The sequence below is a fragment of the Micromys minutus genome (assembly GCF_963924665.1).
Source record: "Micromys minutus genome assembly, chromosome: 32".
NCBI classification, from domain to species: Eukaryota; Metazoa; Chordata; class Mammalia; order Rodentia; family Muridae; genus Micromys; species Micromys minutus.
Genome location: NC_137967.1, coordinates 2,831,461 through 2,852,996, shown reverse-complemented (window position 1 = coordinate 2,852,996; position 21,536 = coordinate 2,831,461). Strand labels below are relative to the sequence as shown.

General features: G+C 45.2%; 1 protein-coding gene across 1 annotated transcript in view; it reads left to right on the top strand.

The window, feature by feature from the left end:
* The window catches only part of ZDHHC13 (zDHHC palmitoyltransferase 13), a 36,018-nt gene extending 16,986 nt beyond the window's left edge, over nt 1-19,032 (top strand). The window contains exons 10-17 of the mRNA XM_080908510.1: nt 2,308-2,414; nt 8,297-8,415; nt 9,115-9,177; nt 9,827-9,920; nt 11,248-11,331; nt 14,715-14,872; nt 16,826-16,923; nt 18,640-19,032. Of these exons, the coding sequence (XP_080764636.1) occupies nt 2,308-2,414; nt 8,297-8,415; nt 9,115-9,177; nt 9,827-9,920; nt 11,248-11,331; nt 14,715-14,872; nt 16,826-16,923; nt 18,640-18,778 (862 nt within the window). The 3' untranslated portion in view covers nt 18,779-19,032. The remainder of the gene's footprint in view (nt 1-2,307; nt 2,415-8,296; nt 8,416-9,114; nt 9,178-9,826; nt 9,921-11,247; nt 11,332-14,714; nt 14,873-16,825; nt 16,924-18,639) is intronic.
* Nucleotides 19,033-21,536: the final 2,504 nt, after the last annotated feature.

The following is a 21,536-nucleotide window of genomic DNA, read 5'->3' as shown; positions in this document are numbered from 1 at the left end:
CTTGTTTAACTCTAAACTTATTTTACGCTAATTGTTTTCCTGCTGGCCTGTGTTTAGGTAAGGCAGCCTGATTATAATGGGGGAGGTAGTGAAATAGTAAATCACTAGTTCTCTTCAAAGCTAGCCCAGAGAGAAAAGTGCATGATGAAACTGATGGGTCGTATGGCCTGGATCCAGGTTCAGCCTTGACACGTACCTTTCTCTGTGTGCCTCAGTTTCTTCATCTGTGAGTGAGGATAACTGCAGTAATGTCCATTTCGTGGCTAATGCATGTAAATGCTTACAACAGTATCAGTACATGGTCTGTACTTGTAACCAGTCCTGTCACATTGTCATGAGTGTGGGGTCGTCCCTTGCATCCTGGTTCTCCGCTTGCCTTCACTCCCAGCATTTATCCAGCCAAGCCTCCTAGCTGGTCTCCTGCCTTCTCCCGTATAGCGCACCCATTTCTGCATCGTATTCTTGTCAGAGTCTCCTTAAGGCTTGTTGTTATGCTCAGAATAAAGACCAGGTCCCCTCATCCCCCTTCTCCATGCCCACACTGCACTCCACCCTCTTTCTGCTTCTGGAACACAACCTTGTTCCCACCTGAGCCTTGCTGGTGCCCTGGCCTCAAGGGTTTGAAGCTGGGTAGTTTTGTAACTGGAGAACCACCCAGGCCAGGGTTCAGACGTCCTGGTGTGGGTCTGCTGCATCCTCCGTTTTACTCTCTTCAGAGCAGCTTCCTAGTCTGTGACACCCATTAAAGTAGGCCTTGTCTCTGCTTCTCAGCATTTCACCCACGGAGGCGCAATGTAACAACATGGTCCTTGGGGGAGATCCGGAAGCAAGTGCGCCCTGCAGTCTGCGGCTGTGAGTGGGCACCCCAGAGCCCGGCTGCCAGCACTTTCTGGAATAAGCATGTACTGTCTGTCATTAAGAAAAGCAGTACTAGAGAAGTCTTTACTGAGTCACCCAGAGACCAGGAGAGCTAGTGCAGGCAGATAGAATTCAAATGTGGAACAAAAGTTCAAATTTCTAAAAAGTAACAAAGGATCTACAACTGATTAAGAAACATGACTTAAAATTCCTAATTTCCCCTGTAATTTAAATATGTTTTAAGCTAAAGAGTGGGAATCTGTTTTTAGTTTTTTCTGGGTTTTTAAGACACACTAAAGCAAGTTATGCTCACCCATAACAGGACCATTCATTTGGTTATTTCTATGTTTTTATTTAAATCCAAATTATTAAAAAATAACTATAGGAATAGCTTTGGTCTGATAACTGTATGAGGTCTTTAACTGCTGTGATTGGCATGTGGATACATTTCAAATATGAGTCCAGTGCATGCAGCAAGTTGGTCTGCTGCCTGGATTTTCTCGTGTTCCTCTAGAGTTTCCGTTTTATGGAGGAAAGCAGCTGCAGGCTTCTGTTTTGACTTGGCTACAGGGTGGTTACTTCTTGATCCAGACTGCTACGTGACACCTGTCATAAATAATAAGCTCTTATAGATTTGTGAATTTACTGAATCATCTAATTAGACCAAGTGCCCTATTTCCCTGTAAAATCATAGTTCAGGCATGGAGGTTGTAGCCTACAGACTCCATTTTTCCCACTGTAGCATGCACCTGGCTCCAGGTTGAGGTCCTTGGTTCTTCTTAGCTCTGCTATGGTCCTCATGACACTTTTTCTTTAACTAAACTTGTAAATGTTCTTGTCATAGGCACCAGTTGCCAGCCCTGCCTCCTCTCCACTCTCGTTTCTTACATCCACCACTAGCCATTTCTGATGGAAACTGTAATATGTATCTGAGTAAACTGTATTTGTTTATGAGGTGACTGTGTTGAGTTTGATATGGAAGATGTTCTGTTTTACTTTTGAAACTGCAGTACTGACCTTTAAACAAATGATGGGAGGTCATCAGGCTGCCTGCTGTGGGAGTGAGCTTTGTTAGTGCTGTTGTGTGTTTCCATGTTGTGACTGCATCTGAAGCCAGCTCAGAGTCGGAGTGCTAAGGTTCTGTTTCATAAACATAGACCTGCCCTCTTGACACAAGCTCTTCACGTCTTTATGTTTTGGAATATGTAAAACTTATATGAAAATACGATGATATGTCACAACAGAAATACAGACTATTCACTATTCATTGAAAATGTGCTGTTTCTATGGATGAAATAGTCATGAGCAGCGCAGAGGAGCTGGGATGTGAGAGGCTGTTGTTCAGCACACTGCTGCTGGGTAATGTCATTGTCATTGGGATTAGATCTGAGGGACATGAACCATGCCAGTGCCGTACTTCACTAACGTGCTTTGCCCTTCTCTTTCCAGGTTTTTGGTTGGCTATAAGAACCTTGTGTACTTACCAACAGTCTTTCTGCTAAGTTCCATTTTTTGGATATTTATGACTTGGTTCATCTTATTCTTTCCTGATATCCTTTAAGCTTAGATGAAGTGCATAGCTTGTTTTACTAAGTCACTAATGCCAGCTGACTTCAATCCAGCACTCAGGAGGCAGAGGCAGGCAGATCTCTGAGTTCTAAGCCAGCCTGGGCTACAAAGCGAGTCCAGGACAGCCCAGAGCTGGCTATACTGAGAAACGCTATCTCCAAAACCAAACCAAAACAAAACATTAATCCATTTGTAACAGCGTACACAGTACACATGCCCAGTCTTCCATCTGTCCCCAGACTTGTCTTTGTCCTTCCCGTGTGACACTGCTTTACTTATATGACAGGAAAAGTGGGAAGAAGTGTGCTGTTAGCTTATTGCCTTACTCTCTGTGTTCTGTGTCTCTCTGATAATGGTATTTCCGAAAAGAAGAAGAGGGTGCTTATCGGGGAAATGCATAAGAGAAACTTTAGGACCTTAAGTTCCCACAGGGACAAAAGGATGGCATTTGAGTTTTCAGAGTGCCGGCATCTACAGTCATTGTGCCGTGTTTTTGTTTTAATTCTGTTTTACTGTTTCTACGCTTTAATTCTAATGTGGGCTATTTTCCTTTAAGCTAAACGAAAGCATAAGTAACATAAAAGAATCCTGCATCTCTGACCTTTGTCCTGCACCTCTGACCTTTGTCCTGCACCTCTGACCTTTGTCCTGCACCTCTGACCTTTGTCCTGCACCTCTGACCTTTGTCCTGCACCTCTGACCTTTGTCCTGCACCTCTGACCTTTGTCCTGCACCTCTGACCTTTGTCCTGCACCTCTGACCTTTGTCTGCACCTCTAACCTTTGTCCTGCACCTCTGACCTTTGTCCTGCACCTGTAACCTTTGTCCTGTAATTGCTGATTTGGTGAAGATTCTAGTTAGCACTAGCTTTCTTATCACTTAGCATATGGCTAACACAGTTCCTACCAGATCATTTGCAGATGACCCAGTATTCACAGAGGCTAGGGCAGTGGGCATTGTATTGAAAAGGGATGATTGATGCTTTTATGTCACTGAACAGTTTTTGAAATTACAGGTTTTGTTGAATTTTTTAAGTATAAGCAACTTCAGTTATTCTAGATTTTAGACATCAGATTATTTTGATTTTGCAGAATCAAAAATTAACGAGACATATAATCCCATCATAGTTTATTAATCTCTTGCAGAAATTCTCATTTGACTGTAAACTAGGAACTGCTTGTTACTTGTAAAGGTGTATTATGTTAGGAGAATTGATTTTCATAGCTAGATAGAGTCTTAAAGTGTCAGGAGGAACTCGCGTGCCAAACAAGGAGCACCGGTTTGGACATACTAGTCTGAAGGCATACAAGCCAGTAGGTGGCACACCTCACTCGGGGTTAGTGTTTTCCAGGCTGAATGTTCCGTGCTGCTGGAGCTGCCCTGTGGATTAGCTGCTGTTTCCTGTAAAGACACAGCCCAAATATTTACACTTAACTTCCTCAGGCTGCCAATTAGGATTGACCCAGGCTTCTGTCCCACAGCCTGTGATCGCTTTTGGGAAGAGGGTCATGAGCAGTGTCGGAGCAAGTTGTCTTTGTTACCAGGCAGCATTAGTTTGTTTCAGATGAGATCTCAGGCTGGCCTCGAATTCCCTGAGTTCCCTCCTGGGTGTTAGAATTATAGGTGCAGCCTACTGCACCAGTGTAAAGGCTTTCCTCCCCAGAGACAGAGATAATCTCCAAACTACTGCACCAGTGTAAAGGCTCTCCTCCCCAGAGACAGAGATAATCTCCAAACTACTGCAGCAGTGTAAAGGCTCTCCTCCCCAGAGACAGAGATGATCTCCAACAAGATGATCTTTTCCTTTTGTGAATGTGTCATTGGGCAAGCTAACTTCCCCAAGCCTGTTTTTCTGTCAGTTGGGAACCGTAGTACTAAGCTCTTGGGGAAGCTGCAAAGAATTATTATGCTAAGATGTATAAAGAGCTGTCCATAGTCCTCATTACATAATTGGTATTTATAAATAATACTTCATGTTTTAGGGACAACTCAGTGATCGTTGTCTTTAGGCTCTTTTATGTGTGTAGTAAGTAATGTATTTGGACTTTATGAGAAGGACAGGGTGAAAGAGAAGAGGACCTTAGGAATGACTCAAGCTACAGTTAGACTTAGTAAGAAATGACGAGCCCCTGAGTGCTTCCTTTATGATGCTGGCTACACTTAAGTCTGGTCTGAGTGCTAGTTAGGTAGCACTAGTTAGGTGTAAAGCCATATGATTTCAGAGCCAGCTGTAGATGGGACTTGGGATTTCAGGTCAAGCAGGATTTGGGAGCTTGCTATGCTGACACCTGCCTGTCAGTCCAGCATTTGGGAGAATGGAAAGCTATCCTGGGCTACACAGTGAGTTCAGGCCCAGCACAAACCCCTAGTTCTGATACCACCAGAAAAGGAGAGGGGGGAAGAGAGAGTTGGGAGCTTTGAAGGTTTGGTGTAGCTAGTGACTGAGCTTTCAAGAAAGCTGTCCTACTCTGATTTAGTAGTAGTACAAGAACTTACGTGTTCACACAGAGGGCAACACTCTGTCACTGTCCTCTCAACTGGTCAGTATGGACCCAAAGTGTGTTGCTCTCTAGAGTCCTGTTCTTTTGGAGAAAGTGGCAGCTAACACAAGGAAAGGAGCGTGACCGGCAAACTGCTTGGTAGGGAACAGTACCGCCACTGTCCCAGCGACGGCATCACTGCTTCCCAGGCCTGGGTGCTGGGAGATGGTCAGTGTGACTCGGTTACTCTAGCGCCCTTCAGAAGTTCACTTACTGAAGGTATGTAGTGCAGATCTAAAGGAGAGCAGGCGGTCGGCTACAGAATTTGACGAATGAAGCTAGTTGGTCCTGTTCTAGAAGAGCAGGCAGTAGCCCAGCATCTGCAGTAGAGCCTACTTCCCAGCCGACATCTGCAGATACCTGTATTATAAAGTCTACATGCCATAGAGAACATCCCTGGGTTCAGGAAAGGATGAAGTCTTTCTACAGATCTGAAAAGACAAGCTAGAGAGAGAACAAAGGTGAGTCTTAAAGGCAGTTAGGACTTGAACCTTCTAAAAGTCTGGCTTTGGAAATAAGAGGCAGTAGGAAGTGTTTGTAGTTACCATGGAAGCAAGAGATCTGTTTGCCTTTTGTGTGATGAGAGTGCAGTGCCTTTTATTTGGGAGAGGAGATCTTGTGATGTTCGTAGGGTTTGTCAGGGAGTGGAGACACCAAGTTCAGCCAGCTTACTGTGCAGGAAAACCATGTGACTGAACCAATGAGTTTTAAGAGTAATGGGTAAGTTATTGAGATGTAGTGGAGAAAAACTGGATCTAATTTTTAGTAAAAGTTTTTTTTATGTGTTATTTAGTGTTCCCAAGTGTTCCTCTTCATTCGAAATAAGCTTTGTTAAAATTCAGTTTCATACAACTATCTGGTCTCTATCTCTTCCTTAACACTAGCCCCGTTTATATATTAGTTGTGATAAACCAAGTGTCTTAGTCAGGACTTCTGTTGCTGTGATAAAACACTGTGACCAAAAGACACTTGGGGAGAAAAATGTTTATTTCAGCTTTTAGCATATTGTCCATCTTCCAGGGATGTCAGGGAAGTCCAGGAGGTGGGGGCTGACCAGGAGGCGGGGGCTGACCTGGAGGCAGGGGTAGTGCTGTTCACTGCCTTGCTTAGCCTGCTTACAGCACCACAGAGGGCGGGACCTCCCACATCAATCACCAGGCAGTGCACCACAGCACAGTCTGGTGGGAGTATTTTCTCATTTGAGGTTCCCTCTTCCCAAATGACTCTAAGTTGTCTCAAGTTCATATAAAACTGCAGTAAGCCAGCAGGATTCGTTCTGCCTGTCTAAACCAGATGTGTCAATGCTAGTTTCTGGGTTAGGTCAATGTCTCTCAAGCTTTGGTGTGAGATGGAGCCCGGGAGAGCTCCTTAAGTCCAGTTTAGTGCAGTAGGTGTAGAGTGAGGTCTGACATGGAACTTAGCCTGCCTTCTGTCCCACCCTTCCTGTCCATCTTTTTTTCTTCCCTATTTCCCTCCCTACTTTCTTTCTGTTTAGTTGTATTTTATTTTTATTTGGTCTTTGAGATAGTATTTTACTAGTGGCTCACTCACACTAGCCTAGAACCCCCCTGTATCCCAAGTTGGCTTCAACTCAAAAACCTTTTGCCTTAGCTTCCAGGTGTTGACATTCAGCTCAAAGTTCAGTTTCCAACTTTGAAAAGTAAGAGCTAAGCATCTGTTTTACAGCCTCTGAGGTTAATAGCAGGTAGCTTGGTAATAGCTTGTCAGGCAATACTGTATCAGGCCAGTAATATTTACATTGGGCAAAGTCAGGCTTACTACTGTTTCATTGACTTGTTACTGCACACTCATTTTATTTTTCCTCTGGAGCGAAATGGTACTTTGTATTTCTAAAACATACCAGTTTAAAAACATTTTAAAGTAGACAGTGTTTTACCTTATAATCTTTTTCAGCATTAATATGCTCATATTAACAGCCCTTCCCAAGTAATATATAATGTCTGCTCAGTTTGTATTTGTTAGTGTTTTCTTTTACTTACTCACTTCACATCCCCTTACTGTCCCCTCCCAGCCACTCCTCCCACATTCTTCCCTCCATCCTTCCTCCCCTTCTCTCTGCCTGAGTACCCCCTTCCCTGGCACATCAAGTCTTTGTGAGGCTAAGCCCATCCTCTCCCAATGAGGCCAGACAACAGCCTAGCTAGAAGAACACGTCCTACATGCTTGCAGCCACGTTTGGGACAGCCCCTGCTCCAGTTGTTCTGGACCCACATGAAAACCAAGCTGCACATCTGCTACATATATGGGGGAATGCCTGGGTCCAGCCCATGTAGGTTTTTTGGTTGGTGGTTCAGTCTCTGAGGGCTTCAAGGGTCCAGGTTAATCTTCCTGTGGAGTTCCCTTCCCTTAGAGGCCATAATCCTTCCTCCTCTTCTTCCCTAAGAGTCCCCAAGCTACATCCACTGTTTGGCTGTGGGTGTCTGCATCTGTCTTAAGTCAGCTACTGGGTGGACCCTCTCAGAGGACTTCCTTGCTGGACTTCTTTCTGCAAGCATAACAGAGTATCATTAAATAATGTGAGGGATTGGTGCTTGCCCGTGGGATGGGTCTAAATTTGGGTTGATTATTGGTTGACCATTCCTTCAGTTTCTGCTCCATTCCCCGTCCCTGGATTTCTTGTAGATAGGATAAATTTTGAACATTTTGTGGGTGGGTTGGTTTCCCTATGGCTCCATTGGGGTTCCTGCCTGGCTATGAGAGGTGACGTTTTCAGTTTCCATATCCCCACTGCTGTGAGTCACAGCTAAGGGCACACCCCACTGGTTTTTGGGGGCCTCCCATATCTCAAGTCTCTGTCTCTTCTCGGAGATACCCCTACCTCCCCAGCCCCGTCAGTTCCAGATTCACATCCATTTTCGACATCTGGCCATCAGGAGGACAATTTTTAATTCAGAAGAGTTACAAGGGCAGGTTACTAAACTCTAGTAGGAAACTCACATCAGCGTTATCTGCGCTACAGGGAAGTACATTGACATCTCAGACCCAGGTGCATTTCTTTGAACTGTCCTGTGAAAATGACGAGGTAACATTTTTCCGGATGGTCTGAGGAAAGCCACAGTCTCACCTTGGAAGGCTGAGATGTCTTCCAGACTTCAGGATGGCTGCTGGCTTTTGTTAGTATTTAAAATGGGCTTCAATAATGAAGAAGCATTAGTTATTGATTAACCAGGAGCAGATTTCTGTGAGATCAGAACATGGAGACACTGGGCAGTGTGTGTCCATGGGGACAATGATAACATTTGCTTCCTTCACACATGATGCTTTTCTCAAAAGTCGACTGTGCTCCTTAACTTGGCTTTAACATGCAGCAGGCAGCCCTGTCGGCTTTGCTTTTATTTTCAGCGTCATGGCCTCTCTCTACTTTTTCTACAAGACTTGGGCAACTGATCCAGGCTTCACTAAGGCTTCAGAGGAAGAGAGAAAAGTGGTGAGTCTTGTGTTTTCTGAGATGCAGCCATGCTGGCCTTTGCACAGCTGCATCTACAGCGTCTGCTACTGAATAGGCACAACCTGGTGTGGGCAGGCGAGGTGAAAGTGAGATTTTCATCTGTGTACGAGACTTTAGAAACACCTGTTTCCTGTAAAACGTGATTCCCTCATCAGACGTCTTTAGCCTGAGGTTTGTTCTCGGATCTCCCTCTTCAGTACACGTTGTCTTGATGCCTGCCTGCACGTCCGAATGGTGGTGAACCTTAGCAGGCTCCTGCTCCCAAGTACCCCTTTTCTTCCTCAAGCGTGAAGTTGCCAGAGGCATGGCCTCTGCAGCTGTTCCTGGGCTTTAGAAGCTAAGGAACCTTGTCTTCCACCCCCTAAGGCCTGTCCTGAAAGGCTCAGGTCTGTGCTTTCGGCCCTCAGTTTGAGTGTTTAGCCATGAATTTAGTTTATTTTTTGATGAGTGGTGTGTGTGTGTGTGTGTGTGTGTGTGTGTGTGTGTGTATTTTTTGCAGTCAGATCTTTTTGGCCGCTGCCTATGAAATGTTAGAATGACTGAGTTGGGAGTATCCCACGTTGCTAGTCTGGCTGCTTCTAAAGCTGGAGATGGCATAAAAGCGGTGAGAATGGCACATAGCCATGGATAACACTGCCCAGTTAAATGCACCCTAAGGTCAGATGTTTGTCTTTTCAGAACATCGTCACCCTTGCAGAGACGGGCTCTCTAGACTTCAGAACGTTTTGCACGTCGTGTCTTGTGAGTCTCTTTTGTTAGCATTTTGTTCATAGCTGGGCAGGTTCTCAGCCCATAGGCTACGCACGCAGTTGTTCAGTCCTTGTACCATGCACACAAGCTCCCCGTTTTACTTGGTTCTAGTTTTGTTTTTCTGTCAGCCCTGTTTCCGCTGTGAGCCTATGAAGGAATATTCACACTCATGAGGCTTTCCCGCTAACCTCTGTAATTTATCCATAGTGCTTTTCCATTGCCTTTCTGTCATGAGGTGTATGTAGAATTTACTGCAAGTCAAGCATCTTACCTCAAAACTACACACCGAAACCTCTTACTTTGCAGTTGGGTTGAGGCTTAGAAGGGAGTAAATGATTAGAAGAACCTGAAATGGAACTGTGATTTCCATTTTCTTACTCCATTTTCATACCGGAGCGTGTGCTGAGTGCGGCACCGCCTGAGTTTTCCTCAGCCAGTATGAACAGTCTCTGAATTCAGATCTCTCCTAGCAAAAGCTCATTCCTGTCACATCCAGAAATAAATATTAGTAAAGCCTTCCAGAGCTCCAGAGTGACTGAATTCTCTAGTTAGGATTACTTGTGCCAGTAGATTTAAGTTGTGCTATGATCTGTTGCTGCCAAGAATCATTTTTGCTGAGGCCTCTCTTAATTGCCCTCAGATAAGGAAGCCTTTAAGATCACTCCATTGCCACGTGTGTAACTCCTGTGTGGCCCGCTTTGATCAGCACTGCTTTTGGACTGGACGCTGCATAGGTGAGAGACTTCATTTCTTTACTTGACCTCTGTGGTGAAGTTAAGCACATGTGTAGTTATGAATGTGATGCAGAAGGAAATGGAAAGCCATCCGATTCTCAGTCTCATAGCTGTTCAAGAATCTTGACAGTAAAGACTTGAAATCAACTAGCAGGTTGTTAGTGGCAGTTATTGGCAATTGTGCGGTGTTTTTGGAGATTATGAAATATTTCCATATGTGGTGTCTGATTTGATCACTGGAACACACCTGTGGGGTTGTTATTACTGTCTGCGTTTCAGTTGAGATCGTCTTTGGCATATCAGTTCTTCTTGCCAAATGTCACATCCTTTCCTTAGGCTGTGACTTAACCCCCTCACTTCCCTTTCCACCTGCCTCCTTCAGTGCTCAGGTAGGAGATGAACCAGAGTTAAAAGGACCCATGATTGTCTTCACTAAGGATCCACTATTATCCCCTGAGGAACCCGAGGCTACAGACTCCTGGGAATGGGGTCCCAGTCTTCCTGCCCCATTAATGACTGACAGTCTGCCGGTTAAACTGAGTGACAGCAGGGGACGTCGTAAGGCCCAACTACTGTGTGCTTATCCAGTTATTTTTAACAGCATTTCCGCCTGCATAGCCCTGCTCGGTCACCTTGGGCTCGTGAAGTGAGGGAGGTCTTATCTCTTCTTGCTGTTCCATGTGAGACTGTGGGGTCAGAGAAGCCCAGAGACTTTGGCACAGTGGCACAGCTAGTAATGAGAGTCAGGGGATACTTGTTGCAGTGTGTATCGGTGGTGCTGAATATTCCTGCTTCTGAGGAAATGAGACTGAGAGTCACTTATGTTGTTAGCAGCAAAATGCTCTCACATTCACCACCAAGCATCTACATACTGTAGGAAGGGGGTTGGTTGCCCGACACCCCTTTCTTCAGCCTTTTTGTCGGCTGTGGTTTCCCCTCTGCTGTTTCTAGTGTCCACCAAGGCTGATAAGTACTTGCCACTCCTCGAATTTGCTGTTTCTGTTCCCTTTCAAGTTAGTCTTTGATGTCCCTGAATGCATTCCATGGGAGAGGGACCAGTTGTGATTTAGCCTGTGACTTCCCACTAACAGTGTCGGCCAGTCCAGAGCTGGTCTTGCCTAGTTTGCAAACTGTCTCTTTCCGAGCTAGTAGGAAATGTGAGTTAACGTGGACATCTGACTCTTGTCAGAGCTGTCTCGTTTAGTCGTATCCAAAAGCAAAGTGACCTTGTCTCTGCGTACTGAGAAATTTTTCACAGGAAACTAGTGTTGTGTAGGGAGTGATTAGGAAAGGAAAATATCAAATTCTTTCTTTCTTTCTGACTCAGGTTTTGGCAACCATCACCATTACATCTTCTTCCTGCTCTCCCTTTCCATGGTATGTGACTGGATCATATATGGATCTTTCGTCTGTAAGTATAAATGTTTCTATAAGCTCATGCACCCATGCCCAGCTCTTTTCCTGTGAGCCCTTGTCTGTCACACTCCGGCCAGTGTGTAAACCACACCTCTAGTGAAAGAGCAAACAAACAGAGGCCTTCAGACTCTTCACACTGGGAGACTGCAAGACAGTACTGAGAGGCCACTGCAGTACTAAGATGCCTGTGTGAATCTGAGGGGTCAGAAGAGAGACGATCAGACTCACCTCCTGCGAAGAGAAACCAGCTCTCTTCATGTCACTGAGTGAAGAAGAGGAAGGAAGAGGCCGATGGTGGGCAGATGGAAGGAGAGTGGTCACAGTAAACTAAGAGCCGAGAGTGTCGGTCACTTGAGAAGAGTCAGGGAAAGCACTCCGGTGGAGAACAGTCAGGAGATACCGCAGTGGAGAAGTTAGGAGAAGATCTCGGCTCACTTGTTCTGCAGTCCAGGAACAGAAAATCACCATCAGTAGCTTCATTGAAGGTGCCTGTGTATTGTGCAGGGCTGTTCTGAGGTGACTGGTGACAAACAGGGTGTAAACTGAAGCTGAAAGGATGGGATGGTGAGCTCTACGCACCTTGAAGTGGGTGTCCTAGGGGAAGAACCTGTAGTGCTAGCATTTCTTTATCGGAGTATTTAGAACTTCAGGCTCTAATGATTTGTTTATGTATTTTGAAGATTAGGGATATTCGGTCTTGGACCTGACTCCTGGTCTTTTCACATCTGGTTTCCCCTCTGTCTTGTGGCCCCTAGTGTCCTAGCTTATTGCTGGGAGCTGAAATAAGTCTTGAGAAACAGTTCCCTCTTTCCTCCATTTCTTAGACCTTAGCACTCTGTCTCTCTCAGCATCCCCTTCCCTGTTTGTGTGGGGGCAGGAGGGAGATAATGTCTTAGAGCAAAAACATTCAAGATCTTAACAGTTTCTCTGACAGCTGCCTTCTTAGGCTTGACCATGGAGGCCTAAGCTGGCTCATGGACCAGCTTGTCACTTGGACTTGACAAGCTAAAAGGAGCCAGACTTCACACCACCCTTGTCTCTCTTCACTAAAAATAATCTCATTATTTGGTGTCGAGGTCCAGCACAAGACCATGCTGATAGTAAGGAAGCAGCAATTTTCCATCACATTTAATCTTTACAAGTTTGGTTTTTGGAGGAGTGGTTCTTGTGTGTGTGTGTGTGTGTGTGTGTGAGAGAGAGAAAGAGAGAGAGAGAGAGAGAGAGAGTCATTTACTTTGTCCTCCCTTTGTTTTCTTTGTCTGGCTTTGACTAGTGTTCCTACAGTATACATTGACTTACGCTCCTGTAGCTCAGGTGAGCGTGCTTTGTCACTAATGAAGGTTTAAGTCACTTATCATCTCTGCAGACAGTAAAAACGAGTTTGTGCTCCGTTTCTCTCACCGAGACCTCATTGCCATCCCCTCTCCCTTGTCTTCCATTCATGTTATCAGTAGCGTCTGCTCCATAGCCTCCTGTTAGCTGGTTCTCTCTCAGCACGGCCTCTGTCCACTTCATCTTTTGTGAGGTCTTGTAGAAAGAGGTGAGTCAGAGAGTCTGCATCCTACAAGCCTCAGGGAGGAAGGCGTTGCACCCTATCAGGAAGGGTGTGTGAGTGTCAGAGCTACCTAAGATGAGAATGGCTGGACCGGTGTGGAGCAGTACGAATTCTCTCTCATGAAAGGAAGTGAGTTTGGACGGAAGGGAAGTGGGGGAAGAACTGAGGGGGGGGACCATAATAAAGATATATTATGTGAGAAAAAAATTTTCTTTCAGTAAACAGGGGCAGGGGGGTTGGCCTGTCATTAGCCATTGACTGCCTGGGAGGCTGCGCTAGAATGTATTGAACTGTTATTGTCACCTTGCAAGATCATAAGATATTGTAGATGACAACTTGCAGCCTTACTTTTGATACTGAGTGTGAAGTCACTGAGTGCTTCACCGTTGGTGAGGTAGAAATCCGTAAGTGAACAGAAGCTAGGTATTCTCTGTATTCAGCAGCTGTTTCCTCCCATCAGGTTGCATAGGATGCCTCTTCCTTTGCTACGCTAATGAGACGCTCTAAAATGTATCGTTTGCTTTAATGTGTTGCCTTGATTGTGACTAGGCTCTTAGGGTGCTTTAGGCATATATTCATAAAAGATGGCTTGGATTCAAAAAGGAGAAATAGTTATTCAGGACTGAAATGGTCAGCCTTAGTCTCACTTTCCTCCTGTCCCAGGAGATGCCCATGCTGCTTTGGGGGAATGTCTGGAAGTGTGTAAGAGAATCGTCAGACACAAATCTGCAGATTCTCACTTCAGAAGTGACCTACCCTTTGTGTACTGTCACCGTGAGCCTCATGACCGTGAAGATCTGTCCCTTGTTTCTGCTGCTTCCTACCTGTTTGCTCCGTGCAGCTGCTCTCGGTTCATGGGTCGGGTTCAGAATTATGGCCACTCTTGTAGTTGGTGTGAAGATTCCCTGGAGGAGAGAGTGGGCAGAAAGTGTTTGACTCTTGCTCTCCTTCCTTGTGCCAGCCTCGTCTGTCTTGTGAGGCCCTTTACCCTAGCCTCTCTTTCTACGAGGAACAAAGGAGGCTGGCGGCAGAGGTGCAGCCTGACTATCCCATCTGTGCCCTGAAGTATTTGGAGTGTGTATTATGTGTTGCGCCTGCAGCAGTCCCTGCTTATCTGAACACTGAGTGTTTATGTTCGAACCTGTGTTCAATCTATAACTTTCCTTAAAGAAGAGAGCTGAGATGCTACCATCTGGTCTGCACTTGTCAAGCCCTTGAAAATTTCTTGCCAAAGTATTTTACATTTGGTGTGCTTAGGGAAGAATCTCTGGGCCCTTTTCATTTGTATCCCTTTGCCTGTTGACTGTTGGTGTGATGCCATCAACGCCTGACGCCCACTTGGGCCAGTCTCATTGCCCGTAGCTGAGCTGGCATTTAGGAAGTGAACTCCCAGATTGGATTTCCGCTTTTCTGTTTTTGTTGTCGTTCTTTGGCTTTACTTTGGATGCTTAGATCTTGGACCAGGAGCACACGTGTGCTAAGGATACTTTCCACAGTTGGATTTGGATCTATGCTATTGTTGCTCCGTCAGTGGGACTATATAGGTTTTTTTTTTTTTTTTAAAGATTTTATTTATTTTATTATATATGAGTACACTGTCACTGTCTTCAGACACTCCAGAAGAGGGCATCAGATCTCATTACAGATGGTTGTGAGCCACCATGTGGTTGCTGGGAATTGAACTCAGGACCTCTGGAAGAGCAGCCAATGCTCTTAACTGCTGAGCCATCTCTCCAGCCCGACTATATAGTTTTTACCTTCTTGGAGGATAACTAGTTTCTGCCATTGTTAATAATGCTTTCTTTTCCCTTGTGGATTTACAGACTGGTCAAACCATTGTACCACGACCTTCAAGGAAGATGGACTATGGACCTACCTCAATCAGATAGTGGCCTGTTCTCCCTGGGTCTTGTATATCTTCATGCTGGCAGCCTTCCACTTCTCGTGGTCAACATTTTTATTAATAAATCAACTCTTCCAGGTATTTCTCACATGGCTCTAAATGACAGTTTCAGTGACTGATAGTTGGGTAGAAAGACTTGACTTTAAATCTGAAGACCGGCGTCCAGTCCCACCTCCGGGCTCCTTCTGAGTCTGCCACGCCATCTCCCACTCTGCATGTTCAGTTTCCTTGTCTGTGAGATGAGGGTAGTGATGTCCATCCGTTCTCACAGCATCTTAAAGGTTAGAATAATAAGTTGCTGAGGCTGGACCCACTCAAGAATGGTCTGATCTGACCTTTTAATTTTACAGCACAGAAAAGTGCATTGAGTTACTCAGAGTCACCCAGCAAGTGGAAACTTGGTCTTCTAACCCTCCCACTCAGGGTTCTTTTCATCTTATGTTTAAGCTCCATAGTGTTTGAAAACATGACATAAACTGTAAAGTATTAGCAAATACACAGCAGTTATTTTCCTTCAGCTCTTCTGGTTCTGTACCTCACCTAAGGCAAGAGATGGGAGGATGAAAGACAGGCATAGCCAGTGCACAGAGTGAGTGCGAGTTGAAAAAGTCCACGCACCAGGGTAATAACAGCCCTGGCTTTCTGCAGAGCTCCCGCCCGTCCTGTGTCCCATGACTATGGTCTGCCTCTGTGAATGAGCAACAGTGGTCATTTTTAGCCAGTTATTAATACTGGGGTTTAGAATGTTATTCAACAAAAGCAGAGTAGAGCCCACTTGTGCAGGGAAAGTAATGACAGACGGAAGAGGACAGGAGAAGTTGCTAACCCTGAAGAAAGCGAGCGCCCTCTTCATCCTCCTGATGTCGGCTGCTCAGGTAGTGAGTGACAGTCGGTGTCATCAGGGCGTGCTTGCATATTTAATGCTAACATTTATAACACACTTTCTAACACGTTTACACATCATGAACACTTGAGACAACAGGCCAGAGCAGGAGCTCTGCTTTGTGGATGAGGAAACAGTGCCTAACAAGGTCTCTTCTAGCCAGAGCCCGCTGATGACGAGTCCAAGGCCAGCTTGGGCTGCAGAGCAAAACCTGTCTCCAATACAAACAGATGATCGATAGCATTAATAGTTAAAGGAAGATTGATATATTTGTGCTGAGGAACAAAAATGGACTAAAGGTTTCAGATAATTTCCACAAACAAGAATTGCACAATTGTTTATTTAAGGAACAAAACAATCCAGTTCTTTGAAAATGTTGATTTCCTGAATATTCTGATTTAAGGTAGTTTTATCTGCATTATGTCAAACTAGCAAGCAGGCTGTTAGTTGGGAGCAGAATCTGTGTCCTCACACTAACCGGCTGACCCCAGCTCTCCTGTCTCTTAGCTCTGCACCTTGGAGCACTTGCGTTGCCTCTGTGATCCTCAGCACGAGTCTAACACTCATCTCAGACCCTTGACAGTGTGATGAGGGTGGTTGATGAGCCCATTGCGCTGGAAGGAGACGCTGGGGTGCTGAGAGGTTTAGAGTCGCTACCCTGTGAGCTGCTGTGGTCTATAGTGACTTCAGGGTTTCTTAATCGCGTAGTCATTGCTCTTCAAATGTATGGCTTTGGATGTTCTTCCCTTTGGTGTGCTAGCCTTCTTAAAGAGGAGCTGAGAACTCAGACTAATGATTGCTCTGATTCTGCCTCGCCGCGTTTCAGTTCAGCACATGTGTGTTGCTGTGTTGAAATCTAAATATGGCCCTAAGACATGGCTGGAATTAGTGGAAGGTATTGTGTAACCCTGAGTCAGTGTGCAGGCCTTCGTGAGTGTTAATAAAACCCAGACACTGAGTCTACCCATATATCTACACGGTGACATACAGTGTAAGCCTGTGAATCTTCGCCCTCAATGTGACCTTTTGCTAGAAGTCTGAGGGTGTTGTCTATAGACAACTGAACGGTTGTCGCCGTCCTGTAATGCACTTTCACGAGTGGAAGAGCCGTGACGTTGTAATTCTTAATGAACCTCCATCTTTTTCAGATTGCATTTCTGGGCCTAACGTCCCATGAGAGAATCAGCCTCTTAAAGCAAAGCAGGCACATGAAACAGACTTTGTCTCTCAGGAAAACACCATACAAGTAAGTGAGTTCTGACTAGTCAGCAAGTCTTTGGAAGATTCACAGCTACTGATTTCCTGAGCCAGTTCCGTTTCCTAACCTATCTCATGAGCCGAGCCCGTCTTTCTTGGAAGCCTCAAGGTTAGGTTTTCAGTGATAAGGTCATATCCCCGATGAGGTCGGGAGTACAGTCTCCTGGACGCAGTGCAAATATAAGTTACTTTGAAGTTTTACCAAGTGATCACAAGGTTGTGTGTTGCTGGCAGGGAGTCAGTATGAGATAGCTAAGCATGAGGCTGACAAGCCAGCCCCGGGCTCTCTGTAGAAGGTGTCAGGTGGGCTTTGCCAGAACCTCAGCATGGCCTTCTTGCCCCAGCAACTCTTTCATTTCTCTTTGGAATATGTCCCCTTAGAACTTTGGCTGTGTAAAACCTGTTCCCAATTTGAAAATTAGAGTGCTTTGTGGGAATGCTGATCTTGTGATATGAAAGACGGCTTTGAAGCTTATCTCCCTGACACCTACATCAGTGTCTTGGAGGCTGGGCGTGTGGCAGAGGTGACCCAGAGCCCTCAAGAGATTTGAGCACTTGCTGCATATCTCCTGAGCAGTCTGTTTCAAAGCCTGCTCTTACTGTTTGGCTGTTAGACAAAGGAATTAGACTGGTTTGAGATTACAGTGTGGGTTTGTGGAGGAGGGAAGAGAGGGCTATGACCAGGACTGGACAGTAGGGTAAAGCTGGTGGTGATCACTTCAGCTGGCAGTCCTAAGTCTGTATCCCGTGGGTAGCCAGAGAAACCAGTGTTTGCTTTATCAAAGTCAGAAACGTGCTAGAGGTGGTGGTGCAGCCTCTAATCCCAGCATCCAGGAAGGCAGAGGCAGGTGAGTTCTAGGCACCCGGAGTCTTGCTGTATGTATAAGGTCTTAGAATGTAAGACCTTGCCTCAAAGGGGGGGGGGGGGGGAGGAGCTCTTAATGTACAGAAGTCTCATGATAAAGGGATGTGTATCAGGCAGGTCTGATGGAGAAGGGAGGAAGGGTGGGTGGTCTGAGGCCTGAAGAAGCGTTCACAGAGCAGCACAGGTGAGAGCTGAGCCTTATTTGCTCAGAATAGGACATGAAACCAAGCAACTGAAGACCTTAGAGTCACTTTGAGGCTAACCTCCAAATTCCTGTCAAATCGAGATCTTACTTCTTTGCCCACTTGTTAGCTTTATTCAGTAACATTTCTTGAGTCTCAGTCAGTTCCACATCTGCAGCCCTCCTCCTAGAGAGACGTTCTCTGGTCAGGTTATTCCTCTGCAGACAACAGCCTGATACTATTGTAGAGCCGTTCTAATGCAGCGTGGCAGGGGTGCATACACATTTTGCTGTGTGTAGATCAGCTTTAGCATAAAAGATAGGGCGTAGGTGTGTGCATCAAAGTTTAGAATTCCTATACTGGAGTAAGGTGGTCCAGTGAGAATAGACGGTAAACTTAGCAATGGCAGTGACTGGCAGTAAGAAAGGAATGCGTATGGAGCTGCTGGCCTGCTGTCAGGGGCTCTCACAGTAGCAATTCGGGTCCACAAATGGAGCTAGGCTTCAGCATTAAGGTTCCGAACCGCTCACCTCTAACCTTTCCAAAGGTCCTCTGAGAGTGGTTTTACATGTGCTCAGTGAACGCCTATGGTTTGGGTGAACACTTGTCAGGATCAGCACAGGAGAGATGCTGAGCTGTCCTGTCTTCTTTCTTATAGCCTCGGATTCACACAGAACCTGGCAGATTTCTTTCAGTGTGGCTGCTTTGGCTTAGTGAAGCCCTGCATCATAGATTGGACATCCCAGTACACCATGGTTTTCCACCCAGCCAAAGAGAAAGTTCTTCGCTCTGTATGAAGAAAAGCACCTCAGAATACACTCTGACTTGTTTCTGTTTAAGCTGGTGCTCCGAGATCTGAAGGTGAAGTGAGATACTGAGCTCTCCAAAGTCAAAAGCTCTGGGAATACAGTTCTCAGCAAGATGTACTTTCTGTCAGACCTCGAAAGACGACCTGCTGCTGAGCAACCTGGCAAACTTCTAAGAGAATATATGAAAATATTTTCCCCAAGAACATGAGTTACTTTAAAACAAAAAAACATAATAGTCACTGATTATGGATAAAATATTTTCAAATACTATATTGGCTTTTTAAAAATAGTACTCTTTAAACTTGTAATTTTTGATAAGTTATTTGTCTTTGTTGTATCTATAAATATGTAAAGAATATTTAAATAGATGTATCTGTTTTGCTTTCACACTTAATAAAAACGTTTTTTATACTCGAGACTTAGTTTCTAATGCTTAACATCTTTAGAGTGTTGGAAAGATAGGCTGACAGACACAGTGAGTGAACTCATGATTAGGAATGAGTTGAAGTCACTGTTGGTGCCAGTGAGCGGGATTTCACTTAATTTCCCTCTGAGATTTTGAACACATGAAATCTTAAATATTTGTCTTGATTTTCACCTAGTGCCATTAAAATATCAGTCGGTTCGTGATTGAAACTACTAGTTGCCTGTTGTAGAGAGAATGCTGAGCCTGCCTAACTCATGGTATAGTTTGCACAGCCCTCCCGGTTACTTTACTCACTGACTCCGTCCCTGGGCTCCTGTCATGGGGGAAAGCTAAGTTTTCTCCTCATAGCCTGTACACCCGAGTGACGCTGCCTGGTGAACCGGTGTCACTTTGGGCCACTGTTAGTTCATCATGGATTCTCGCTCTTTCCTCTGTATTGCAGGTCTTCACAGATGGAAAGTACATTTCATGTCTGTACGTTACTCCACGGTGATTTGTTGAGCTGTTATAATCATGGAGCTTTGTAGAAGGCAGAGGGAAAGCTAACGTACATGAAACTACTATAAGGTAGCAAACATTCAAAGCTGTTCAGAACTTAGAGGCCAAGAAGAGGCTCATCTAACACATTCAACAAATGTTTGTGGGGTGCCTTTGATTTGTTGAGTGTTACAAATGAAAGGGCATCACATGGTAACAAGGTCGGGTGCAAGTAGAAATTGGAATTTCAGTGCAAGGAGATTTTATACTGGCTTTGGGAGTATATCTGCTCAGGTACTTGGAAAAAGGAGAAAAATAAGCTTTGTAAAGCATTTGACTTGGGCTTGATGGATGGTAGTTTACCAGGTTAAAGAGTTAGGTTAGGGATTAAAGATGGGGGGGGGGGGTCTATTTTCCAAGTATTTCAAGCAGAAAGAAAAGCATCAGCAAAGACGTGGGTAGAGAGTACAGGGCGTGTTAGGACAGATTTAAATTTGAGCATAGCTGGCACTAGTGTGAAGCCTAAACTAAAGGACCAGACTAAGGCTCATTTATGAAGGTCCATATATAATCGGCTCTTTTACTTACTGGGTGGAATTGCCTCCCCAGAATGTTAAGTCTGGTCTCAGAATATTAGTGTATTTGGAGATAAAGCCTTTGAAGAAGCAATTAGGGTTGGAGCAGATCCTATATTCATATGATAGGCCTTGGCTCACTCTGGTGTCCTAAGGGTTAAACGCCAGCTTTAGGACAGACACACTGGCTGGAAAGAACAGGGTTGCCTGGATAAGCCAAGGAATGAGACTTAAAGGAAGCCAACCATTGATCCTATGATCCCTTGATCATGAACGTACAGCCTCCAGCACAGGAGAAATTATCTAATGGTTGAGCCGCCCAGTCTGTTACTTGATTACAGTAGCAGCCCCAGTGAATGCACACAGAGACCAAATGGGAATGGAGAGGCGTGTTCTAGAAGTCCCCTTGAGTCAGAAGCAGAGAAACGTTGAGTGGGGAGCAAAGATAAGGGGCAGGCCAAAGATAATGGGTGACGGTTTTAGCTTCGTCTCCTGGACACGTACTTGGTGGGGCTGATGTCTGAACCGCAGCAGAGGAAGAGGAAGTTGGCGTTGTCCTGCAGTTATGGCACGAATAGGACTTTGATGACCAGCCAAAATAGTGTATTGTTCTTAGAATCCACGGAGGACCCTGTCCTGCTCAGCACATGAGGTGAGTGACTGCTCAGGTTTTGGTGGGGTTTGGGTCTGGGTGGGGGCAGGGACATTGTTTTATTTAGCTTTTTGAGACAGAGTTTGTCCAGGAACACTCTGTCACCAGACTCAGGAGATCTGTCTGCCTCTGCATCGCAACGTGCCGTGATTAAAGTCATACACCACCACCTGACATGCTTGTTTTAAAGAGCCTTTCTTGCAACTTGGAGCAGAGAGAAACCGATGGATTTGCTTAGTGTCTGTAGCTTTTTATCAGGAGATTTATATTTTTATTTGCTTTCCGAGGAATTGCAGAAAGGTGGGGAAAATGGTGTGGTTGCTTAAAGATTCAAGCCACCAAAGAAGCAGAGACATGTCTGAGTGGCTGTGTTTTGTTAGTGAGGCCAGCAATTTGGTGTAAGAGAAGTTTTAAGAAACTTGCTAAATCCCCAGAGAATTATAGAATAAGAGAAAACCATCATCCTGTGGATTGTAACAGGACCGTAGGCCAAGCCTTTTATTTCCCAGTTGCAACAAGTCTGGAAGGTCCGAGATCGGCTGCAGGACCTACCTGTCAGCCCTCTATTCGCTTTGCTTTTCCTCTCAGAATTTGCTTTCATGCTCTCCGATTCCT